Here is a 20,936-nt window from a genome sequence, read left to right as displayed (position 1 = left end):
ACAGACAGACAGGGTTAGAAAACATAACCCTTCTTTGTGCAGCATGATCCATCTCTCATTGTGCTTTTTGTGACTCCTCTCTTTGGCTGGAAAAATGGCTGGGTTTTTCTGTGAGTTGGTGGTGACCTAACCCTAACATGATCGTTTGTGGAGCTTTCGCTGTATAGCATTTTTGAAATCAGACACGGTGGCTGGATTAACGAGAATTATATCTTTAAAATGGTGCCTAATACTTTTATGTTTGAGACATTTGATTTATGAGATTTCTGATGATTTGTATTTGGCGCCCTGCAATTTCATTGGCTGTTGGCGAGGGGTTCCGCTAGCGGAACGCCAAGTCCTAGACAGGTTAAAGCATGTGTCCAGCTGACCTTGGGTGGTGGAGGTAATGGTTGACTCCTGCTCCCTGGTGCTGGGATGACTCCAGCAGGCAGTGGTAGACTCCTGCCCCCAGGTGCTGGGATGACACCAGCAGGCAGTGGTAGACTCCTGCCCCCAGGTGCTGGGATGACACCAACAAGCAGTGGTAGTGGGGCATAGCTGGTTTCTGCTGGTACAGGATCCTTGTCCTTCCTCCTTCTAAGGGTGTTCACCATGGGCTGGTCATAGGGTCCTGGTTTAGCCCAGTCCTACAGGATACAGAAATATAGCTGAGTTCACCTCCTCTACCCAGTCCTACAGGATACAGATACATAGCTGAGTTCACCTCCTCTACCCAGTCCTACAGGATACAGAAACATAGCTGAGTTCACCTCCTCTACCCAGTCCTACAGGATACAGAAACATAGCTGAGTTCACCTCCTCTACCCAGTCCTACAGGATACAGATACATAGCTGGGTTCACCTCCACTACCCAGTCCTACAGGATACAGATACATAGCTGAGTTCACCTCCTCTACCCAGTCCTACAGGATACAGATACATAGCTGAGTTCACCTCCTCTACCCAGTCCTACAGGATACATAAATATAGCTTAGTTCACCTCCTCTACCCAGTCCTACAGGATACAGATACATAGCTGAGTTCACCTCCTCTACCCAGTCCTACAGGATACAGAAATATAGCTGAGTTTACCTCCTCTACCCAGTCCTACAGGATACAGATACATAGCTGAGTTCACCTCCTCTACCCAGTCCTACAGGATACAGAAATATAGCTGAGTTTACCTCCTCTACCCAGTCCTACAGGATACAGATACATAGCTGAGTTAACCTCCTCTATCCAGTCCTACAGGATACATAGCTGAGTTCACCTCCTCCACACAGAGGTTGGTATCCCTAGCTGTGCTCTTTAATCATGGGCCTCTGAAGATCCTGTCAGCTGGGGATTCTGAACTATTATCACCATCTTCAAATACATCTTCTGCAGGAACACATCTGAAATCTACCAATGAAACGCGTAGAAGACGGTGCAGTATATCGTCCTCCAGTCCTTTTTCAATCTGACTGTAACATAATCATAACGTCATAGTAATTCAGAGGGTCCTACGTAATGACAGGATGTTGATGTTTCAGGAACACAAGGAGTCAGGACATGGTGAGGAGGAGGACTGAACCAACAAACAAACCTTCCAGCTGGGGACTTTAGAGGTGGGGACCATGTTAGGCCCCAGGGTGCAGTAATGAGGGTAGTCAGGTAGCAGGGCCGAGCCCGGCCTGGACCACGACTGGGACGGACAGGAGGAGGAGGAGGAGGTGGTGATGGAGGTGGAATGGGAGGAGGGAGGGAAGAGGGGGTAGGAACCCACCAGGCCTGAGCCCCCTCCCATCAGGTAGGACCCCCCCAGGCCTGAGCCCCCTCCCATCAGGTATGAAGAGTCTGAATGATGGTGATCCCCGTAGTGGTCATACCCGTTAGACAACTGAGCATGAGCAGGGGAACGGAATGACACAAACAAACAAACAAACAAACAAACAAACAAACAAACAAACATAAAAACACAAAATTTGAGAAATTTGTCAAATTATAAAAACCAACACAATAGGGTCAGGATAATAAAACAACACAATAGGGTCAGGATAATAAAACAACACAATAGGGTCAGGATAATAAACCAACACAATAGGGTCAGGATAATAAACCAACACAATAGGGTCAGGATAATAAACCAACACAATAGGGTCAGGATAATAAACCAACACAATAGGGTCAGGATAATAAACCAACACAATAGGGTCAGGATAATAAACCAACACAATAGGGTCAGGATAATAAACCAACACAATAGGGTCAGGATAATAAAACAACACAATAGGGTCAGGATAATAAACCAACACAATAGGGTCAGGACAATAGAGTCAGGATAATAAACCAACACAATAGGGTCAGGATAATAAAACAACACAATAGGGTCAGGATAATAAACCGACACAATAGGGTCAGGATAATAAACCAACACAATAGGGTCAGGATAATAAACCAACACAATAGGGTCAGGATAATAAACCAACACAATAGGGTCAGGATAATAAACCAACACAATAGGGTCAGGATAATAAACCAACACAATAGGGTCAGGATAATAAAACAACACAATAGGGTCAGGATAATAAACCAACAAAATAGGGTCAGGACAATAGGGTCAGAATAATAAACCAACACAATAGGGTCAGGATAATAAAACAACACAATAGGGTCAGGACAATAGAGTCAGGATAATAAACCAACACAATAGGGTCAGGATAATAAAACAACACAATAGGGTCAGGATAATAAACCGACACAATAGGGTCAGGATAATAAACCAACACAATAGGGTCAGGATAATAAACCAACACAATAGGGTCAGGATAATAAACCAACACAATAGGGTCAGGATAATAAACCAACACAATAGGGTCAGGACAATAGAGTCAGGATAATAAACCAACACAATAGGGTCAGGATAATAAAACAACACAATAGGGTCAGGATAATAAACCAACAAAATAGGGTCAGGACAATAGGGTCAGGATAATAAACCAACACAATAGGGTCAGGATAATAAAACAACACAATCAGAAACACAAGATAAAAGTTGATGAATGAAATACAAATAAGTCAACATTTCGGAAGAACAAATAAACAAAAGGAGTAAACTAAGAAAATGAATCCTGCCTGATTGACAAACCGGACCGCGGTTCTGAATTCTGAAATGTATGTGAACGACCATGACGACCCATGAGACTGGATACGAAACAGCAGCGATCAGAGACAGGTGAAAGGAAGCTGTGGGTGGAACACCTGGATGGGGTAGAGGGGTGTGGAGAAGGTGAACACGATGGTTCCTGTGAGGAGAATCTAGAATAAGGGCCACAGCAAGGAGACGAGGGGTAGGGTATCTATCATGAGAGGGGACGAGGGGTAGGGTATCTATCATGAGAGGGGACGAGGGGTAGGGTATCTATCATGAGAGGGGACGAGGGGTAGGGTATCTATCACGAGAGGGGACGAGGGGTAGGGTATCTATCACGAGAGGGGACGAGGGGTAGGGTATCTATCATGAGAGGGGACGAGGGGTAGGGTATCTATCACGAGAGGGGACGAGGGGTAGGGTATCTATCATGAGAGGGGACGAGGGGTAGGGTATCTATCATGAGAGGGGACGAGGGGTAGGGTATCTATCATGAGAGGGGACGAGGGGTAGGGTATCTATCATGAGAGGGGACGAGGGGTAGGGTATCTATCATGAGAGGGGGCGAGGGGTAGGGTATCTATCATGAGAGGGGACGAGGGGTAGGGTATCTATCATGAGAGGGGACGAGGGGTAGGGTATCTATCATGAGAGGGGACGAGGGGTAGGGTATCTATCATGAGAGGGGACGAGGGGTAGGGTATCTATCACGAGAGGGGACGATGGGTAGGGTATCTATCACGAGAGGGGACGATGGGTAGGGTATCTATCACGAGAGGGGACAAGGGGTAGGGTATCTATCATGAGAGGGGACGAGGGGTAGGGTATCTATCATGAGAGGGGACGAGGGGTAGGGTATCTATCACGAGAGGGGACGAGGGGTAGGGTATCTATCATGAGAGGGGACGAGGGGTAGGGTATCTATCATGAGAGGGGACGAGGGGTAGGGTATCTATCATGAGAGGGGACGAGGGGTAGGGTATCTATCATGAGAGGGGACGAGGGGTAGGGTATCTATCATGAGAGGGGACGAGGGGTAGGGTATCTATCATGAGAGGGCAGGGGGGGTGCTTCCTCTCAAAGGAGGGAGGGAGGGAGTATTTCACCTTGTCAACTGCAGCCAGAGGCCCTCCTGAGGTGGGAGAGCTGCACTCACTGACTGACTGGCAGGTGTCAGAGGCCTCAGACGAGCCAGAGCTGGAGCAAGGCTGGAGGAACGGCAGGTTGGGTGGAGGCAGACAGACACGACAGAGGACGAGCACAAGACGGGAGCAGAGAGTTTTGGTGTTAAAAAAAAGAGAGGAGTTTGAGTTCAGTGTAGGGTTAAAAGATGACCGGATATGAACATACACGCAGTCACACACAGTCACAGACGGTCACACACAGTCACAGACGGTCACAGACAGTCACAGACAGTCACAGACAGTCACAGACAGTCACAGACAGTCACACACAGTCACACACAGTCACAGACAGTCACAGACCGTCACAGACAGTCACACACAGTCACACACAGTCACACACAGTCACAGACGGTCAAATATGGTCACAGACAGTCACAGACAGTCACAGACAGTCACACACAGTCACACACAGTCACACACAGTCACACACAGTCACAGACCGTCAAACATGGCCACAGACAGTCACAGACAGTCACAGACAGTCACAGACGGTCAAATATGGTCACAGACAGTCACAGACAGTCACAGACAGACACAGACCGTCACAGACCGTCACAGACCGTCACACACAGTCACACACAGTCACAGACGGTCAAATATGGTCACAGACAGTCACACACAGTCACAGACCGTCAAACATGGCCACAGACAGTCACAGACAGTCACAGACAGTCACAGACAGTCACAGACAGTCACACATGACCACAGACAGTCACAGACGGTCACAGACAGTCACAGACAGTCACACACAGTCACACACAGTCACACACAGTCACACACAGTCACAGACAGTCACACACAGTCACAGACAGTCACACACAGTCACAGACAGTCACAGACGGTCAAATACGGTCACAGACAGTCACACACAGTCACAGACCGTCAAACATGGCCACAGACAGTCACAGACAGTCACAGACAGTCACAGACAGTCACAGACAGTCACAGACAGTCACAGACAGTCACACCGGAATAGAACACATAAGGGAGAGGAAGGCGTGTATTGTAGCCAGCACATAAAGACAGAACAGCAGGGAAGACGTCAGAAGGCATCAATCAGTCAGTGAGCTGCATCAGCACGTTTAAAAACAACAGTTCCCTGCCAGCAGGGAGGTTAGCACCGAGATTCAGGGGGGAATTAGCTGAAGTGAAACAAAGCAGAGAGGTGAGTCAGAGGATAGATATCATTTAGCATTAACTGTCCTTGTGGACAGCAGAGGGGGAAGCAGATAGACAGTCTGGTACTAAGCATCATGGTTAAAGAGTTTAAAGCCAGACACAGAAAGCCCAGGAGTAGTATTCTCCTGGGGGTTTTCTATGGAGTAGTATTCTCCTGGGGGTTTTCTATGGAGTAGTATTCTCCTGGGGGTTTTCTATAGAGTAATATTCTCCTGGGGGTTTTCTATGGAGTAGTATTCTCCTGGGGGTTTTCTATGGAGTAGTATTCTCCTGGGGGTTTTCTATGGAGTAGTATTCTCCTGGGGGTTTTCTATGGAGTAGTATTCTCCTGCTGGTTTTCTATGGAGTAGTATTCTCCTGGGGGTTTTCTATGGAGTAGTATTCTCCTGGGGGTTTTCTATGGAGTAGTATTCTCGTGGGGGTTTTCTATGGAGTAGCATTCTCCTGGGGGTTTTCTATGGAGTAGTATTCTCCTGGTGGTTTTCTATGGAGTAGTATTCTCCTGGTGGTTTTCTATGGAGTAGTATTCTCCTGGGGGTTTTCTATGGAGTAGTATTCTCCTGGGGGTTTTCTATGGGGTAGCGGTGCGGCAGTATTAGTGGTTGTCACTCTGAGACCATATTCAGTACAGTGACCTAACAGAGGAAGGAACTCTACTATAGCCTGACAGTGACCTAACAGAGGAAGTGGGAACTCTACTCTAGACTGACAGTGACCTAACAGAGGAAGTGGGAACTCTACTCTAGACTGACAGTGACCTAACAGAGGAAGGAACTCTACTCTAGACTGACAGTGACCTAACAGAGGAAGGAGAAACTTTACTCTAGACTGACAGTGACCTAACAAAGGAAGGAGAAACTCTACTCTAGACTGACAGTGACCTAACAGAGGAAGGAGGAACTCTACTCTAGACTGACAGTGACCTAACAGAGGAAGGAGGAACTCTACTCTAGACTGACAGTGACCTGACAGAGGAAGGAACTCTACTCTAGACTGATAGTGACCTAACAGAGGAAGGAACTCTACTCTAGACTGACAGTGACCTAACAGAGGAAGGAACTCTAGTCTAGACTGACAGTGACCTAACAGAGGAAGGAACTCTACTATAGACTGACAGTGACCTGACAGAGGAAGGAACTCTACTATAGACTGACAGTGACCTGACAGAGGAAGGAACTCTACTCTAGACTGATAGTGACCTAACAGAGGAAGGAACTCTACTCTAGACTGACAGTGACCTGACAGAGGAAGGAACTCTACTATAGACTGACAGTGACCTGACAGAGGAAGGAACTCTACTATAGACTGACAGTGACCTAACAGAGGAAGGAACTCTACTCTAGACTGACAGTGACCTAACAGAGGAAGGAACTCTAGTCTAGACTGACAGTGACCTAACAGAGGAAGGAACTCTACTATAGACTGACAGTGACCTGACAGAGGAAGGAACTCTACTATAGACTGACAGTGACCTGACAGAGGAAGGAACTCTACTCTAGACTGATAGTGACCTAACAGAGGAAGGAACTCTACTCTAGACTGACAGTGACCTGACAGAGGAAGGAACTCTACTATAGACTGACAGTGACCTGACAGAGGAAGGAACTCTACTATAGACTGACAGTGACCTGACAGAGGAAGGAACTCTACTCTAGACTGACAGTGACCTAACAGAGGAAGGAGGAACTCTACTCTAGACTGACAGTGACCTGACAGAGGAAGGAACTCTACTCTAGACTGATAGTGACCTAACAGAGGAAGGAACTCTACTCTAGACTGACAGTGACCTAACAGAGGAAGGAACTCTACTCTAGACTGACAGTGACCTAACAGAGGAAAGAGGAACTCTACTCTAGACTGACAGTGACCTAACAGAGGAAGTGGGGACTCTACTCTAGACTGACAGTGACCTAACAGAGGAAGGAACTCTACTCTAGACTGACAGTGACCTAACAGAGGAAGTGGGGACTCTACTCTAGACTGACAGTGACCTAACAGAGGAAGTGGGGACTCTACTATAGACTGACAGTGACCTGACAGAGGAAGGAGAAACTCTACTCTAGACTGACAGTGACCTAACAGAGGAAGGAACTCTACTCTAGACTGACAGTGACCTAACAGAGGAAGTGGGAACTCTACTATAGACTGACAGTGACCTAACAGAGGAAGTGGGGACTCTACTCTAGACTGACAGTGACCTAACAGAGGAAGGAGGAACTCTACTCTAGACTGACAGTGACCTGACAGAGGAAGAAACTCTACTCTAGACTGATAGTGACCTAACAGAGGAAGGAACTCTACTCTAGACTGACAGTGACCTAACAGAGGAAGGAGGAACTCTACTCTAGACTGACAGTGACCTAACAGAGGAAGTGGGGACTCTACTATAGACTGACAGTGACCTAACAGAGGAAGTGGGGACTCTACTCTGGACTGACAGTGACCTAACAGAGGAAGTGGGGACTCTACTATAGACTGACAGTGACCTAACAGAGGAAGTGGGGACTCTACTATAGACTGACAGTGACCTAACAGAGGAAGTGGGGACTCTACTATAGACTGACAGTGACCTAACAGAGGAAGTGGGGACTCTACTCTAGACTGACAGTGACCTAATAGAGGGAGGAGGAACTCTACTATAGACTGACAGTGACCTAATAGAGGAAGGAGGAACTCTACTCTAGACTGACAGTGACCTAACAGAGGAAGGAGGAACTCTACTCTAGACTGACAGTGACCTAACAGAGGAAGGAGGAACTCTACTCTAGACTGACAGTGACCTAACAGAGGAAGGAGGAACTCTACTCTAGACTGACAGTGACCTAACAGAGGAAGGAGGAACTCTACTCTAGACTGACAGTGACCTAACAGAGGAAGTGGGGACTCTACTCTAGACTGACAGTGACCTAACAGAGGAAGTGGGGACTCTACTATAGACTGACAGTGACCTAACAGAGGAAGTGGGGACTCTACTCTGGACTGACAGTGACCTAACAGAGGAAGTGGGGACTCTACTATAGACTGACAGTGACCTAACAGAGGAAGTGGGGACTCTACTACAGACTGACAGTGACCTAACAGAGGAAGTGGGGACTCTACTATAGACTGACAGTGACCTGACAGAGGAAGGAACTCTACTCTAGACTGATAGTGACCTAACAGAGGAAGGAACTCTACTCTAGACTGACAGTGACCTAACAGAGGAAGGAGGAACTCTACTCTAGACTGACAGTGACCTAACAGAGGAAGGAGGAACTCTACTCTAGACTGACAGTGACCTAACAGAGGAAGGAGGAACTCTACTCTAGACTGACAGTGACCTAACAGAGGAAGGAGGAACTCTACTCTAGACTGACAGTGACCTAACAGAGGAAGTGGGGACTCTACTATAGACTGACAGTGACCTAACAGAGGAAGTGGGGACTCTACTCTGGACTGACAGTGACCTAACAGAGGAAGTGGGGACTCTACTATAGACTGACAGTGACCTAACAGAGGAAGTGGGGACTCTACTACAGACTGACAGTGACCTAACAGAGGAAGTGGGGACTCTACTCTGGACTGACAGTGACCTAACAGAGGAAGTGGGGACTCTACTATAGACTGACAGTGACCTAACAGAGGAAGTGGGGACTCTACTCTAGACTGACAGTGACCTAACAGAGGAAGGAACTCTACTCTAGACTGACAGTGACCTAACAGAGGAAGTGGGGACTCTACTCTAGACTGACAGTGACCTAACAGAGGAAGTGGGGACTCTACTCTAGACTGACAGTGACCTAACAGAGGAAGTGGGGACTCTACTCTAGACTGACAGTGACCTAACAGAGGAAGTGGGGACTCTACTCTAGACTGACAGTGACCTAACAGAGGAAGTGGGGACTCTACTATAGACTGACAGTGACCTAACAGAGGAAGTGGGGACTCTACTCTAGACTGACAGTGACCTGACAGAGGAAGTGGGGACTCTACTCTGGACTGGAAGTTGGCCTTGTAAGGAGTTGTAACGAACCTCAACTATAACTGAGTTCCATCCCTCTATTCCAGGTAGTCCCAAAGCAGAGTGGGTGAGGAGCTAAATTGAGGGATTGAGGGTTAATTAGACCCTCTGAAAGCCACTTTTTATTTAACCTTTATTTAACTAGGTAAGTCAGTTAAGAACAAATTCTTATTTAGAATGACAGACAGTGGGTTAACTGCCTTGTTCAGGGGCAGAACAACAGATTTTTACCTTGTCAGCTCGGGGATTCGATCTTGCAACCTTTCGGTTACTACTATAGACTGACAGTATAGACTGACACTCTAACCACTAGGCTACCTGCCACCCCTTGGACTGAGCCAGGATGGTTTGTGATCAGGGTTAGGGCTCCCCATCATGACCAATAGACTCCAGGGGTGAACACCAAGGCCTGCTCATGTGGTCAACCTTGTCTGAACCTGTAGTCTTCTGGACCAACCTCTCCCCTGACCATAATATCAGGAGGTTTTATGACTACTATAATAGTCTGTAGACTAATGGTCTGTAGAACAGCCAGCCCAGTTACTGACCTCCCAACAGGACTCTGCTGGCTCAGCTGAGGTACTGACAGGACTGGTCTGTAGAACAGCCAGCCCAGTTACTGACCTCCCAACAGGACTCTGGTAGTTCAGCTGAGGTACTGACAGGACTGTTCTGTAGAACAGCCAGCCCAGTTACTGACCTCCCAACAGGACTCTGGCAGTTCAGCTGAGGTACTGACAGGACTGGTCTGTAGAACAGCCAGCCCAGTTACTGACCTCCCAACAGGACTCTGGTAGTTCAGCTGAGGTACTGACAGGACTGGTCTGTAGAACAGTCAGCCCAGTTACTGACCTCCCAACAGGACTCTGGTAGCTCAGCTGAGGTACTGACAGGACTGGTCTGTAGAACAGCCAGCCCAGTTACTGACCTCCCAACAGGACTCTGGTAGTTCAGCTGAGGTACTGACAGGACTGGTCTGTAGAACAGCCAGCCCAGTTACTGACCTCCCCCAAGCCCCTCTCCTCAGGAGCAGGGTATCCTAGCAACCTGGGATGGCTAGTGTCTCTCATATTTGATGTATAAGGAAGTCAAAGGTCACTTGAGGACCAATCGATCATAATATATGTATTGTTGACGTATACAGTTAGTCTGGGACAGGACACTGCCGAAAACTAAACTGTCCATACACTTCCAGAAGATATGAAGGTTTAATCTCAGGGTAAAGAGTCCAGTGTAGTAGGGTCTTACCACTTGGTAGTGTAGTGTAGTGTAGTGTAGTGTAGTGTACTGTAGTGTAGTTTAGTGTACTGTAGTGTATTGTAGTGTAGTGTACTGTAGTGTAGTTTAGTGTACTGTAGTGTAGTGTACTGTAGTGTACTGTAGTGTAGTGTACTGTAGTGTACTGTAATGTAGTGTACTGTAGTGTACTGTACTGTAGTGTAGTGTACTGTACTGTAGTGTATTGTACTGTAGTGTAGTGTACTGTAGTGTACTGTACTGTAGTGTACTGTAGTGTAGTGTAGTTTAGTGTACTGTAGTGTAGTGTACTCTACTGTACTGTAGTGTAGTGTACTGTAGTGTACTGTAGTGTAGTGTACTGTAGTGTACTGTAATGTAGTGTACTGTACTGTACTGTAGTGTACTGTAGTGTAGTGTACTGTACTGTTGTGTACTGTAGTGTACTGTACTGCAGTGTAGTTTAGTGTACTGTAGTGTAGAGTAGTGTAGTGTAGTGTACTGTAGTGTACTGTAGTGTAGTGTACTGTACTGTACAGTACTGTAGTGTAGTGTACTGTACTGTAGTGTACTGTAGTGTAGTGTACTGTAATGTAGTGTAGTGTACTGTAGTGTAGTGTACTGTACTGTAGTGTAGAGTAGTGTAGTGTAGTGTACTGTACTGTAGTGTACAGTAGTGTAGTGTACTGTACTGTACAGTACTGTAGTGTAGTGTACTGTACTGTAGTGTAGAGTAGTGTAGTGTAGTGTACTGTAGTGTAGTGTACTGTACTGTAGTGTACTGTAGTGTAGTGTAGTGTACTGTAGTGTAGTGTACTGTACTGTAGAGTAGTGTAGTGTAGTGTACTGTAATGTAGTGTACTGTAGTGTAGTCTTACCTGCGGCAGTGTTTCCTGGGGCATGGGTGATGGTGACTTGGAGGTGTAGGTGTCTGGCTGGGAGATGAATCCTGAGTCATGGGAGGACATGGAAGACAGTCGTGCCGCGGCCTGCTGGGGCAGGGTGGAGCTACGGTAGCCGTAGTGGGAGGAGCAGGAGGAGGAGGAAGGGGAGTGAGAGTGGGATGTGCCGCTGGAGCGAGAGTCACTACTGTTTACGCTGTTCAGACTGCTGTTAGGGTGAGACGGGTGGAGAGACAGACAGACAGGTGGAGAGACAGACAGAAAGACAAACAGACAGACGCGTGGAGAGACAGACAGACGGACGGACGGACAGACAGACAGGTGGAGAGACAGACAGACGGGTGGACAGACAGACAGACAGACAGACAGGTGGAGAGACAGACGGACAGACAGACAGACAGACAGACAGACAGACAGACAGACAGACAGACAGACAGACAGACAGACAGACAGTCAGAGACAAACAGACAGACAGACAGGGGAACAGGCAGGAGGGTGAGAGACAGACAGAGGGAGACAGACAGACAGACAGACAGACAGGAGGGTGAGAGACAGACAGAGGGAGACAGACAGACAAACAGGCAGGAGGGTGAGAGACAGACAGAGGGAGACAGACAGACAAACAGGCAGGAGGGTGAGAGACAGACAGAGGGAGACAGACAGACAAACAGGCAGGAGGGTGAGAGACAGACAGAGGGAGACAGACAGACAAACAGGCAGGAGGGTGAGAGACAGACAGAGGGAGACAGACAGACAAACAGGCAGGAGGGTGAGAGACAGACAGAGGGAGACAGACAGACAGTGAATGGGTTAACACTCCAAACCAATGCAGCAGGCAGTGACTGTGAACAAACCAGTCCAATTAAAACATTAAAACAACCAGGCATGAAATCATAATAAACGTTACCACAATATATATATATATATATCAACGTGTATCATGCTCAGTGCAACTACAAGCAAGTTGGACTGTGGTCGCCATGTGCCTTTATCATTGGGTCCATTGACCGAGCATCAACAGTGACATTTTAACTAGGATCTGTGGATCCAACAACTGGAATTAAAATGATGTAAACAAAGTCAAATGCATCACAAGATGAAAACAAGGCAGGCATCACAGCACAAAGTGTTTTACAAACCCAACCAGTGTGACGACAACAACAACCATGTACGGAAAGACACGAGGTGGAGGGGGGGGTTTATTATGAGTCATATTCTATAGAAACAGCTGGAAGGCTGAAGTTACAATGACATTTCATATTGAAATGTCTACATTCATAACACACGCAATGATATATTTACAAGTCTGGGTGAAATGAATTAACTATCTTCAATTCCCCCAGGAAACAAGTAGGTGAAGAGAATGGGCAGTGTGATATGACATCCCAAACGGCTGCAGTTCCTCTACCCACCACTGGGGGGCGGGGTCTGTCTTCATCAGGGCGTCGAAGAGTAGGATCAGTTCCCCACTGTCTATATAATTGTTTCAATATGTAAAATTTAGGCAAAACTGATCCTAGATCAGATCTCTGTGTGAATATGGGTCTAAGGTTGTTTTTCAGTTAAAGGTGAAACATTCAGGATGTGGTCTGGTTCTGGTCCAAGACACCACTACATACTGGGACTACTAGAGATGACCCATTTCCATCTGAAGGTTCTGAACAGGCCCCCCTGCATAGATAAAGGTGACAAGCTGCGGTTCTGGTCCTAGGACACCTACCTGCACATACTGGACTTCCTGGACCTAGTGGTGCTGGGGGAGGAGGGAGGAGTCTGATAGGACCAGTTATAGTCAGAGCCTTTCAGATCCAGAATCACCTGACAGGACAGAACAACAATGACAGATCAGTGTCTGAGGAGGAAACATATGGGACAGATATGAAATGGAACCCTGTAGTCTGAGGAGGAAACACATGGGACAGATATGAAATGGAACCCTGCAGTCTGAGGAGTTAGGGTCAGGGTCAGGGATACGGTCAGGGTTAGGGTTAGGGTCAGGGATACGGTCAGGGTCAGGGATACGGTCAGGGTCAGGGTCAGGGATACGGTCAGGGTCAGGGTTAGGGTCAGGGTCAGGGATACGGTCAGGGTTAGGTTCAGGGTCAGGATCAGGGTTAGGATCAGGGTCAGGGATACGGTCAGGGTTAGGGTCAGGGATACGGTCAGGGTCAGGGTTAGGGTCAGGGATACGGTCAGGGTTAGGGTCAGGGATACGGTCAGGGTCAGGGTTAGGGTCAGGGTCAGGGATACGGTCAGGGTTAGGGTCAGGGTCAGGGTTAGGGTCAGGGTTAGGGTCAGGGATACGGTCAGGGTTAGGGTTAGGGTCAGGGTCAGGGATACGGTCAGGGTTAGGGTTAGGGTCAGGATCAGGGATACGGTCAGGGTTAGGATCAGGGATACGGTCATGGTTAGGGTCAGGGTTAGGGTCAGGGTTAGGGTCAGGGTTAGGGTCAGGGATACGGTCAGGGTTAGGGTCAGGGATACGGTCAGGGTTAGGGTCAGGGATACGGTCAGGGTTAGGGTCAGGTTCAGGGATACGGTCAGGGTCAGGGTTAGGGTCAGGGTTAGGGTCAGGGATACGGTCAGGGTCAGGGATATGGTCAGGGTTAGGGTCAGGGATACGGTCAGGGTTAGGGTTAGGGTCAGGGATACGGTCAGGGTTAGGGTCAGGTTCAGGGATACGGTCAGGGTCAGGGATATGGTCAGGGTTAGGGTCAGGGATACGGTCAGGGTTAGGGTTAGGGTCAGGGATACGGTCAGGGTTAGGGTTAGGGTCAGGGATACGGTCAGGGTCAGGGTTAGGGTCAGGGTTAGGGTCAGGGTTAGGGTCAGGGTTAGGGTTAGGGTCAGGGATACGGTCAGGGTTAGGGTTAGGGTCAGGGATACGGTAAGGGTCAGGGTTAGGGTCAGGGTTAGGGTCAGGGATAAGGTCAGGGTCAGGGTTAGGGTTAGGATTAGGGTCAGGGATACGGTCAGGGTTAGGGTCAGGGATACGGTCAGGGTCAGGGATATGGTCAGGGTTAGGGTCAGGGATACGGTCAGGGTTAGGGTTAGGGTCAGGGATACGGTCAGGGTTAGGGTCAGGTTCAGGGATACGGTCAGGGTCAGGGATATGGTCAGGGTTAGGGTCAGGGATACGGTCAGGGTTAGGGTTAGGGTCAGGGATACGGTCAGGGTTAGGGTTAGGGTCAGGGATACGGTCAGGGTCAGGGTTAGGGTCAGGGTTAGGGTCAGGGTTAGGGTCAGGGTTAGGGTTAGGGTCAGGGATACGGTCAGGGTTAGGGTTAGGGTCAGGGATACGGTAAGGGTCAGGGTTAGGGTCAGGGTTAGGGTCAGGGATAAGGTCAGGGTCAGGGTTAGGGTTAGGATTAGGGTCAGGGATACGGTCAGGGTTAGGGTCAGGGTTAGGGTTAGGGTCAGGATCAGGGTTTAGGGTTAGGGTCAGGATCAGGGTTAGGGTCTGGGTCAGGGTCAGGATCAGGGTTAGGGTCAGGATCAGGGTTAGGGTCAAGGTCAGGGTTAGGGTTAGGGTCAGGGATACGGTCAGGGTTAGGGTTAGGGTCAGGGATACGGTCAGGGTCAGGGTTAGGGTCAGGGTTAGGGTCAGGGATAAGGTCAGGGTCAGGGTTAGGGTTAGGATTAGGGTCAGGGATACGGTCAGGGTTAGGGTCAGGGTCAGGGTTAGGGTTAGGGTCAGGATCAGGGTTTAGGGTTAGGGTCAGGGTCAGGATCAGGGTTAGGGTCAGGGTCAGGGTCAGGATCAGGGTTAGGGTCAGGGTTAGGGTCAGGATCAGGGTTAGGGTCAGGGTCAGGGTTAGGGTTAGGGTCAGGGATACGGTACCTGTTCGCTGGCGGGGGGCAGCTTGTGAGGGTCCATGGTCAGCATCTTGAGGTCGTCAGATATGGTCTGGAGGTGGGTGACCTCTCCTAGCATGGAGATCTCCTCATCCTGGAAGGATCACAATGTGTTTATTGATCCTGCATTTATCCAGGTGATGTCATCAGTCCTACTCATACTGCTCACAACAACAACAACAACAACAACAACAACATCTTAAACTGAAACGTCAACAATGTGCTTCTTATGGAACATCTCCTCTGGGTGTCAATGAGGAACATTTCCTCTGGGTGTTAATGAGGAACATTTCCTCTGGGTGTTAATGAGGAACATTTCCTCTGGGTGTTAATGAGGAACAGAACATTTCCTCTGGGTGTTAATGAGGAACATTTCCTCTGGGTGTTAATGAGGAACAGAACATTTCCTCTGGGTGTTAATGAGGAACATTTCCTCTGGGTGTTAATGAGGAACATTTCCTCTGGGTGTTAATGAGGAACATTTCCTCTGGGTGTTAATGAGGAACATTTCCTCTGGGTGTTAATGAGGAACATTTCCTCTGGGTGTTAATGAGGAACAGAACATTTCCTCTGGGTGTTAAAGAGGAACAGAACATCTCCTCTGGGTGTTAATGAGGAACAGAACATTTCCTCTGGGTGTTAATGAGGAACATTTCCTCTGGGTGTTAATGAGGAATCAGCATCTCCCATGGTGAGGCCCTACGGCTCTGTTTCGGTTTCTGTGTTTGTGTTTGTGGTGTGTGTATTGCCAACGGACTCACCACCACGGCCTTAGCCTGACCTCTGACCTCTGTGTTGTGTGTGTTAGTGTGTGTGTTATGTTATGACTCACCACCACGGCCTTAGCCTGACCTCTGACCTCTGTGTTGTGTGTGTGTTATGTTATGACTCACCACCACGACATTAGCCTGACCTCTGACCTCTGTGTTGTGTGTGTTAGTGTGTGTGTTATGTTATGACTCACCACGACAGGTCGTAGCATGGAGACGAAGGTGCACAACCTGCTCCTTTCCTCGACGAGGGCCTTCCTGACGGCCTGTTTCTCCGTCTCCTCCAGCAACAGGTATTTATCACTGACGTCCTGCATGGCACTGTTCAGCTGGGGCTGGACGTCTCCTCGCCCTGGGACACATCGCTACTGTTAATATACTGCTACTGTCATTACACATCACACTGGGGCTGGACGTCTCCTCGCCCTGGGACACATCGCTACTGTTAATATACTGCTACTGTCATTACACATCACACTGGGGGGCTCTTCACCACAGACCTGGGACACACCGCTACTGTTAATATACTGGTACTGTCATTACACATCACACTGGGGGGGCTCTTCACCACAGACCTGGGACACACCGCTACTGTTAATATACTGGTACTGTCATTACACATCACACTGGGGCTGGACGTCTCCTCGCCCTGGGACACACCGCTACTGTTAATATACTGCTACTGTCATTACACATCACACTGGGGGGCTCTTCACCACAGACCTGGGACACACCGCTACTGTTAATATACTGGTACTGTCATTACACATCACACTGGGGGGGCTCTTCACCACAGACCTGGGACACACCGCTACTGTTAATATACTGCTACTGTCATTACACATCACACTGGGGGGCTCTTCACCACAGACCTGGGACACACCGCTACTGTTAATATACTGGTACTGTCATTACACATCACACTGGGGGGCTCTTCACCACAGACCTGGGACACACCGCTAGTGTTAATATACTGGTACTGTCATTACACATCACACTGGGGCTGGACGTCTCCTCGCCCTGGGACACACCGCTACTGTTAATATACTGGTACTGTCATTACACATCACACTGGGGGGGCTCTTCAACACAGACCTGGGACACACCGCTACTGTTAATATACTGGTACTGTCATTACACATCACACTGGGGCTGGACGTCTCCTCGCCCTGGGACACACCGCTACTGTTAATATACTGCTACTGTCATTACACATCACACTGGGGGGCTCTTCACCACAGACACACCGCTACTGTTAATATACTGGTACTGTCATTACACATCACACTGGGGCTGGACGTCTCCTCGCCCTGGGACACACCGCTACTGTTAATATACTGGTACTGTCATTACACATCACACTGGGGGGCTCTTCACCACAGACACACCGCTACTGTTAATATACTGCTACTGTCATTACACATCACACTGGGGGGCTCTTCACCACAGACCTGGGACACACCGCTACTGTTAATATACTGCTACTATCATTACACATCACACTGGGGGGCTCTTCACCACAGACCTGGGACACACCGCTACTGTTAATATACTGCTACTGTCATTACACATCACACTGGGGGGCTCTTCACCACAGACCTGGGACACACCGCTACTGTTAATATACTGGTACTGTCATTACACATCACTCACATCACACTGGGGGGCTCTTCACCACAGACCTGGGACACACCGCTACTGTTAATATACTGGTACTGTCATTACACATCACACTGGGGGGCTCTTCACCACAGACCTGGGACACACCGCTACTGTTAATATACTGGTACTGTCATTACACATCACACTGGGGGGCTCTTCACCACAGACCTGGGACACACCGCTACTGTTAATATACTGGTACTGTCATTACACATCACACTGGGGGGGCTCTTCACCACAGACCTGGGACACATCGCTACTGTTAATATACTGCTACTATCATTACACATTACTCACATCACACTGGGGGGCTCTTCACCACAGACCTGGGACACACCGCTACTGTTAATATACTGCTACCATCATTACACATCACTCTGGGGGAGGGGGGGGGGGCTCTTCACCACAGACCTGGGACACATCGCTACTGTTAATATACTGCTACTATCATTACACATTACTCACATCACACTGGGGGGCTCTTCACCACAGACCTGGGACACCCCGCTACTGTTAATATACTGGTACTATCATTACACATCACTCACATCACACTGGGGGGCTCTTCACCACAGACCTGGGACACACCCCTACTGTTAATATACTGCTACCATCATTACACATCACTCACATCACACTGGGGGGCTCTTCACCACAGACCTGGGACTAATATGTTTTTGAGGGCCCTTGATTTAGCTTGGAGTCTGCTCTTTTGTGAATATTCCATGTGCAATGTAGGTATGATGTATGAGAGGACAAAGGTCATGGTGTCATATTGTAACTTATCACTACTGGGCTTCTGTTGTTTATCCTGTCCTTGAAGACTGGCAGACTATCCTCCCTGAGCTCTCTCTCTCCTTCTCTGTCTCTCCTTCTCTCTCTCTGTCTCTCCTTCTCTGTCTCTCGCTCTCTCCTTCTCTCTCTCTCCTCTCTCTCTCTCTCTCTCTCTCTCTCTCTCTCTCACTCTCTCTCTCTCGCTCTCTCCTCTCTCTCTCTCTCCTTCTCTCTCTCGCTCTCTCCTTCTCTCTCCTCTCTCTCTCTCTTTCTCTCCTCTCTCTCTCTCTCTCTCTCTCTCTCTCTCTCCTTCTCCGTCTCTCCTTCTCTGTCTCTCTCTCTCTTTATCTCTCCTCTCTCTCTCCTTCTCTCTCTCTCTCCTTCTCTCTCTCTCTCTCTCTCTCTCTCTCTCTCCTGGACTCGGCCTAAGCAGCCAGCCCGTCCAGGGGTATTATCTAACTTTTTGTCACCAGCCTCTCCTAGACCCCATCAAGGTCCCAACCAGGCTGGAAAATGTAAGTAAAATGTTTCTCAACAGTGAGGTTTGACCCTGAGGCTTTGTGGATGACAACACCAGGATAGGCTGCTACTGTAAGTCAAACGTATGACTGCATCGTTGCGCTTCAATGAGCAGTGAGAACGTAACTTAGACATTTTGGGGAAACTCAAGATTATCCAGTAGTCGTTTAACACAATGGATGGATGATATTTCCATCTAGGAATCCAAACATTTTCCCATTTTGGTTTGGCTGCCGTTCCAGCGCTCTTGAGAAATATGGGAGAAATGCTGGGTTTATAGAACTATTTAAACTGTTCCAGGATTTTTGGGAAACGATCAGAGGAGATGAAGCGTGACCGGAACTGGGAACTCAAACTGACACCTACAGTTAAAATGACTCTATACTTTTACATAACAACTAGGATCCAATAAAAGCTTTTCACAAGATATATAATTTACTCTGTGATTTCTATGAGAGCTGCCTGGATTTAGAAAAGTGCCCTCGTCAAAAAGTCCAGCCCTGGTTGGTGTTACCCTCTGACCATGGAATGCACTGTTTTTACACAGTGTCTAAGGCAGTCGGATGTTGGGGTGTGTGTGTGTGAGTGTGTGTGTGTGTGTGTGTGTGTGTGTGTGTGTGTGTGTGTGTGTGTGTGTGTGTGTGTGTGTGTGTGTGTGTGTGTGTGTTTGTTATGTCTGTATCTCTGTGTCAATGACGAGGGCCAGATTTCTGCTTCCTCTGCCTGAAGCCACAGACAACATACCAAACCATACCGAAACATACCATACCATACCAAACCATACCGAAACATACCATACCGAAACATACCATACCGAAACATACCATACCGAAACATACCATACCAAACCATACTGAAAAATACCATACCAAACCATACCGAAACATACCATACCGAAACATACCATACCAAACCATACCGAAACATACCATACCGAAACCATACCGAAACATACCATACCGAAACATACCATACCAAACCATACCGAAACATACCATACCGAAACATACCATACCAAACCATACCGAAACATACCATACCATACCGAAACATACCAAACCATACCAAACCATACCGAAAAATACCATGCCATACCGAAACATACCATACCATACCAAACCATACCGAAACATACCATACCGAAACATACCATACCAAACCATACCGAAACATACCATACCATACCAAACCATACCGAAACATACTATACCATACCAAACCATACCGAAACATACCATACTAACCCAAACAATACCAACCCAAACCATACCAAAACATACCAAACCATACCGAAACATACCAAACCATACCTACCTAAACCATACCATACCAAACCATACCAAACCATACCGAAACATACCATACCAGCCCAAACCATACCGAAACCATACCATACCAGCCCAAACCATACCAAACTATACCGAAACATACCATACCAACCCAAACCAACCCAAACCATACCAACCCAAACCATACCAACCCATACCATACCAACCCATACCAACCCAAACCATACCGAAACATACCAAACCAAACCATACCATAACATACCATACCATACCAAAATATACCAATCCAAACCATACCAACCCATACCATACCAACCCATACCATACCAAACCCATACCAACCCAAACCATACCAACCCATACCAACCCAAACCATACCAACCCAAACCATACCAACCCATACCATACCAACCCATACCAACCCAAACCATACCCATACCATACCAAACCATAC

General features: G+C 48.0%; 1 protein-coding gene across 1 annotated transcript in view; it reads right to left on the bottom strand.

The window, feature by feature from the left end:
• Positions 1-294: 294 nt before the first annotated feature.
• Positions 295-20,936, bottom strand: part of LOC139418940 (protein MTSS 1-like) — a 32,163-nt gene continuing 11,521 nt past the window's right edge. The window contains exons 4-9 of the mRNA XM_071168732.1: positions 16,433-16,590; positions 15,455-15,562; positions 13,334-13,431; positions 11,590-11,821; positions 4,219-4,320; positions 295-629 (exon numbers count right to left, since the gene is read on the bottom strand). Coding sequence (XP_071024833.1) covers positions 297-629; positions 4,219-4,320; positions 11,590-11,821; positions 13,334-13,431; positions 15,455-15,562; positions 16,433-16,590 — 1,031 coding nt within the window. The 3' untranslated portion in view covers positions 295-296. The remainder of the gene's footprint in view (positions 630-4,218; positions 4,321-11,589; positions 11,822-13,333; positions 13,432-15,454; positions 15,563-16,432; positions 16,591-20,936) is intronic.

Source organism: Oncorhynchus clarkii, chromosome 2 (genome assembly GCF_045791955.1).
Source record: "Oncorhynchus clarkii lewisi isolate Uvic-CL-2024 chromosome 2, UVic_Ocla_1.0, whole genome shotgun sequence".
NCBI lineage: Eukaryota > Metazoa > Chordata > Actinopteri > Salmoniformes > Salmonidae > Oncorhynchus > Oncorhynchus clarkii.
The sequence above is the reverse complement of the archived record's forward strand: the minus strand, read 5'-3'. Positions and strand labels throughout refer to the sequence as shown.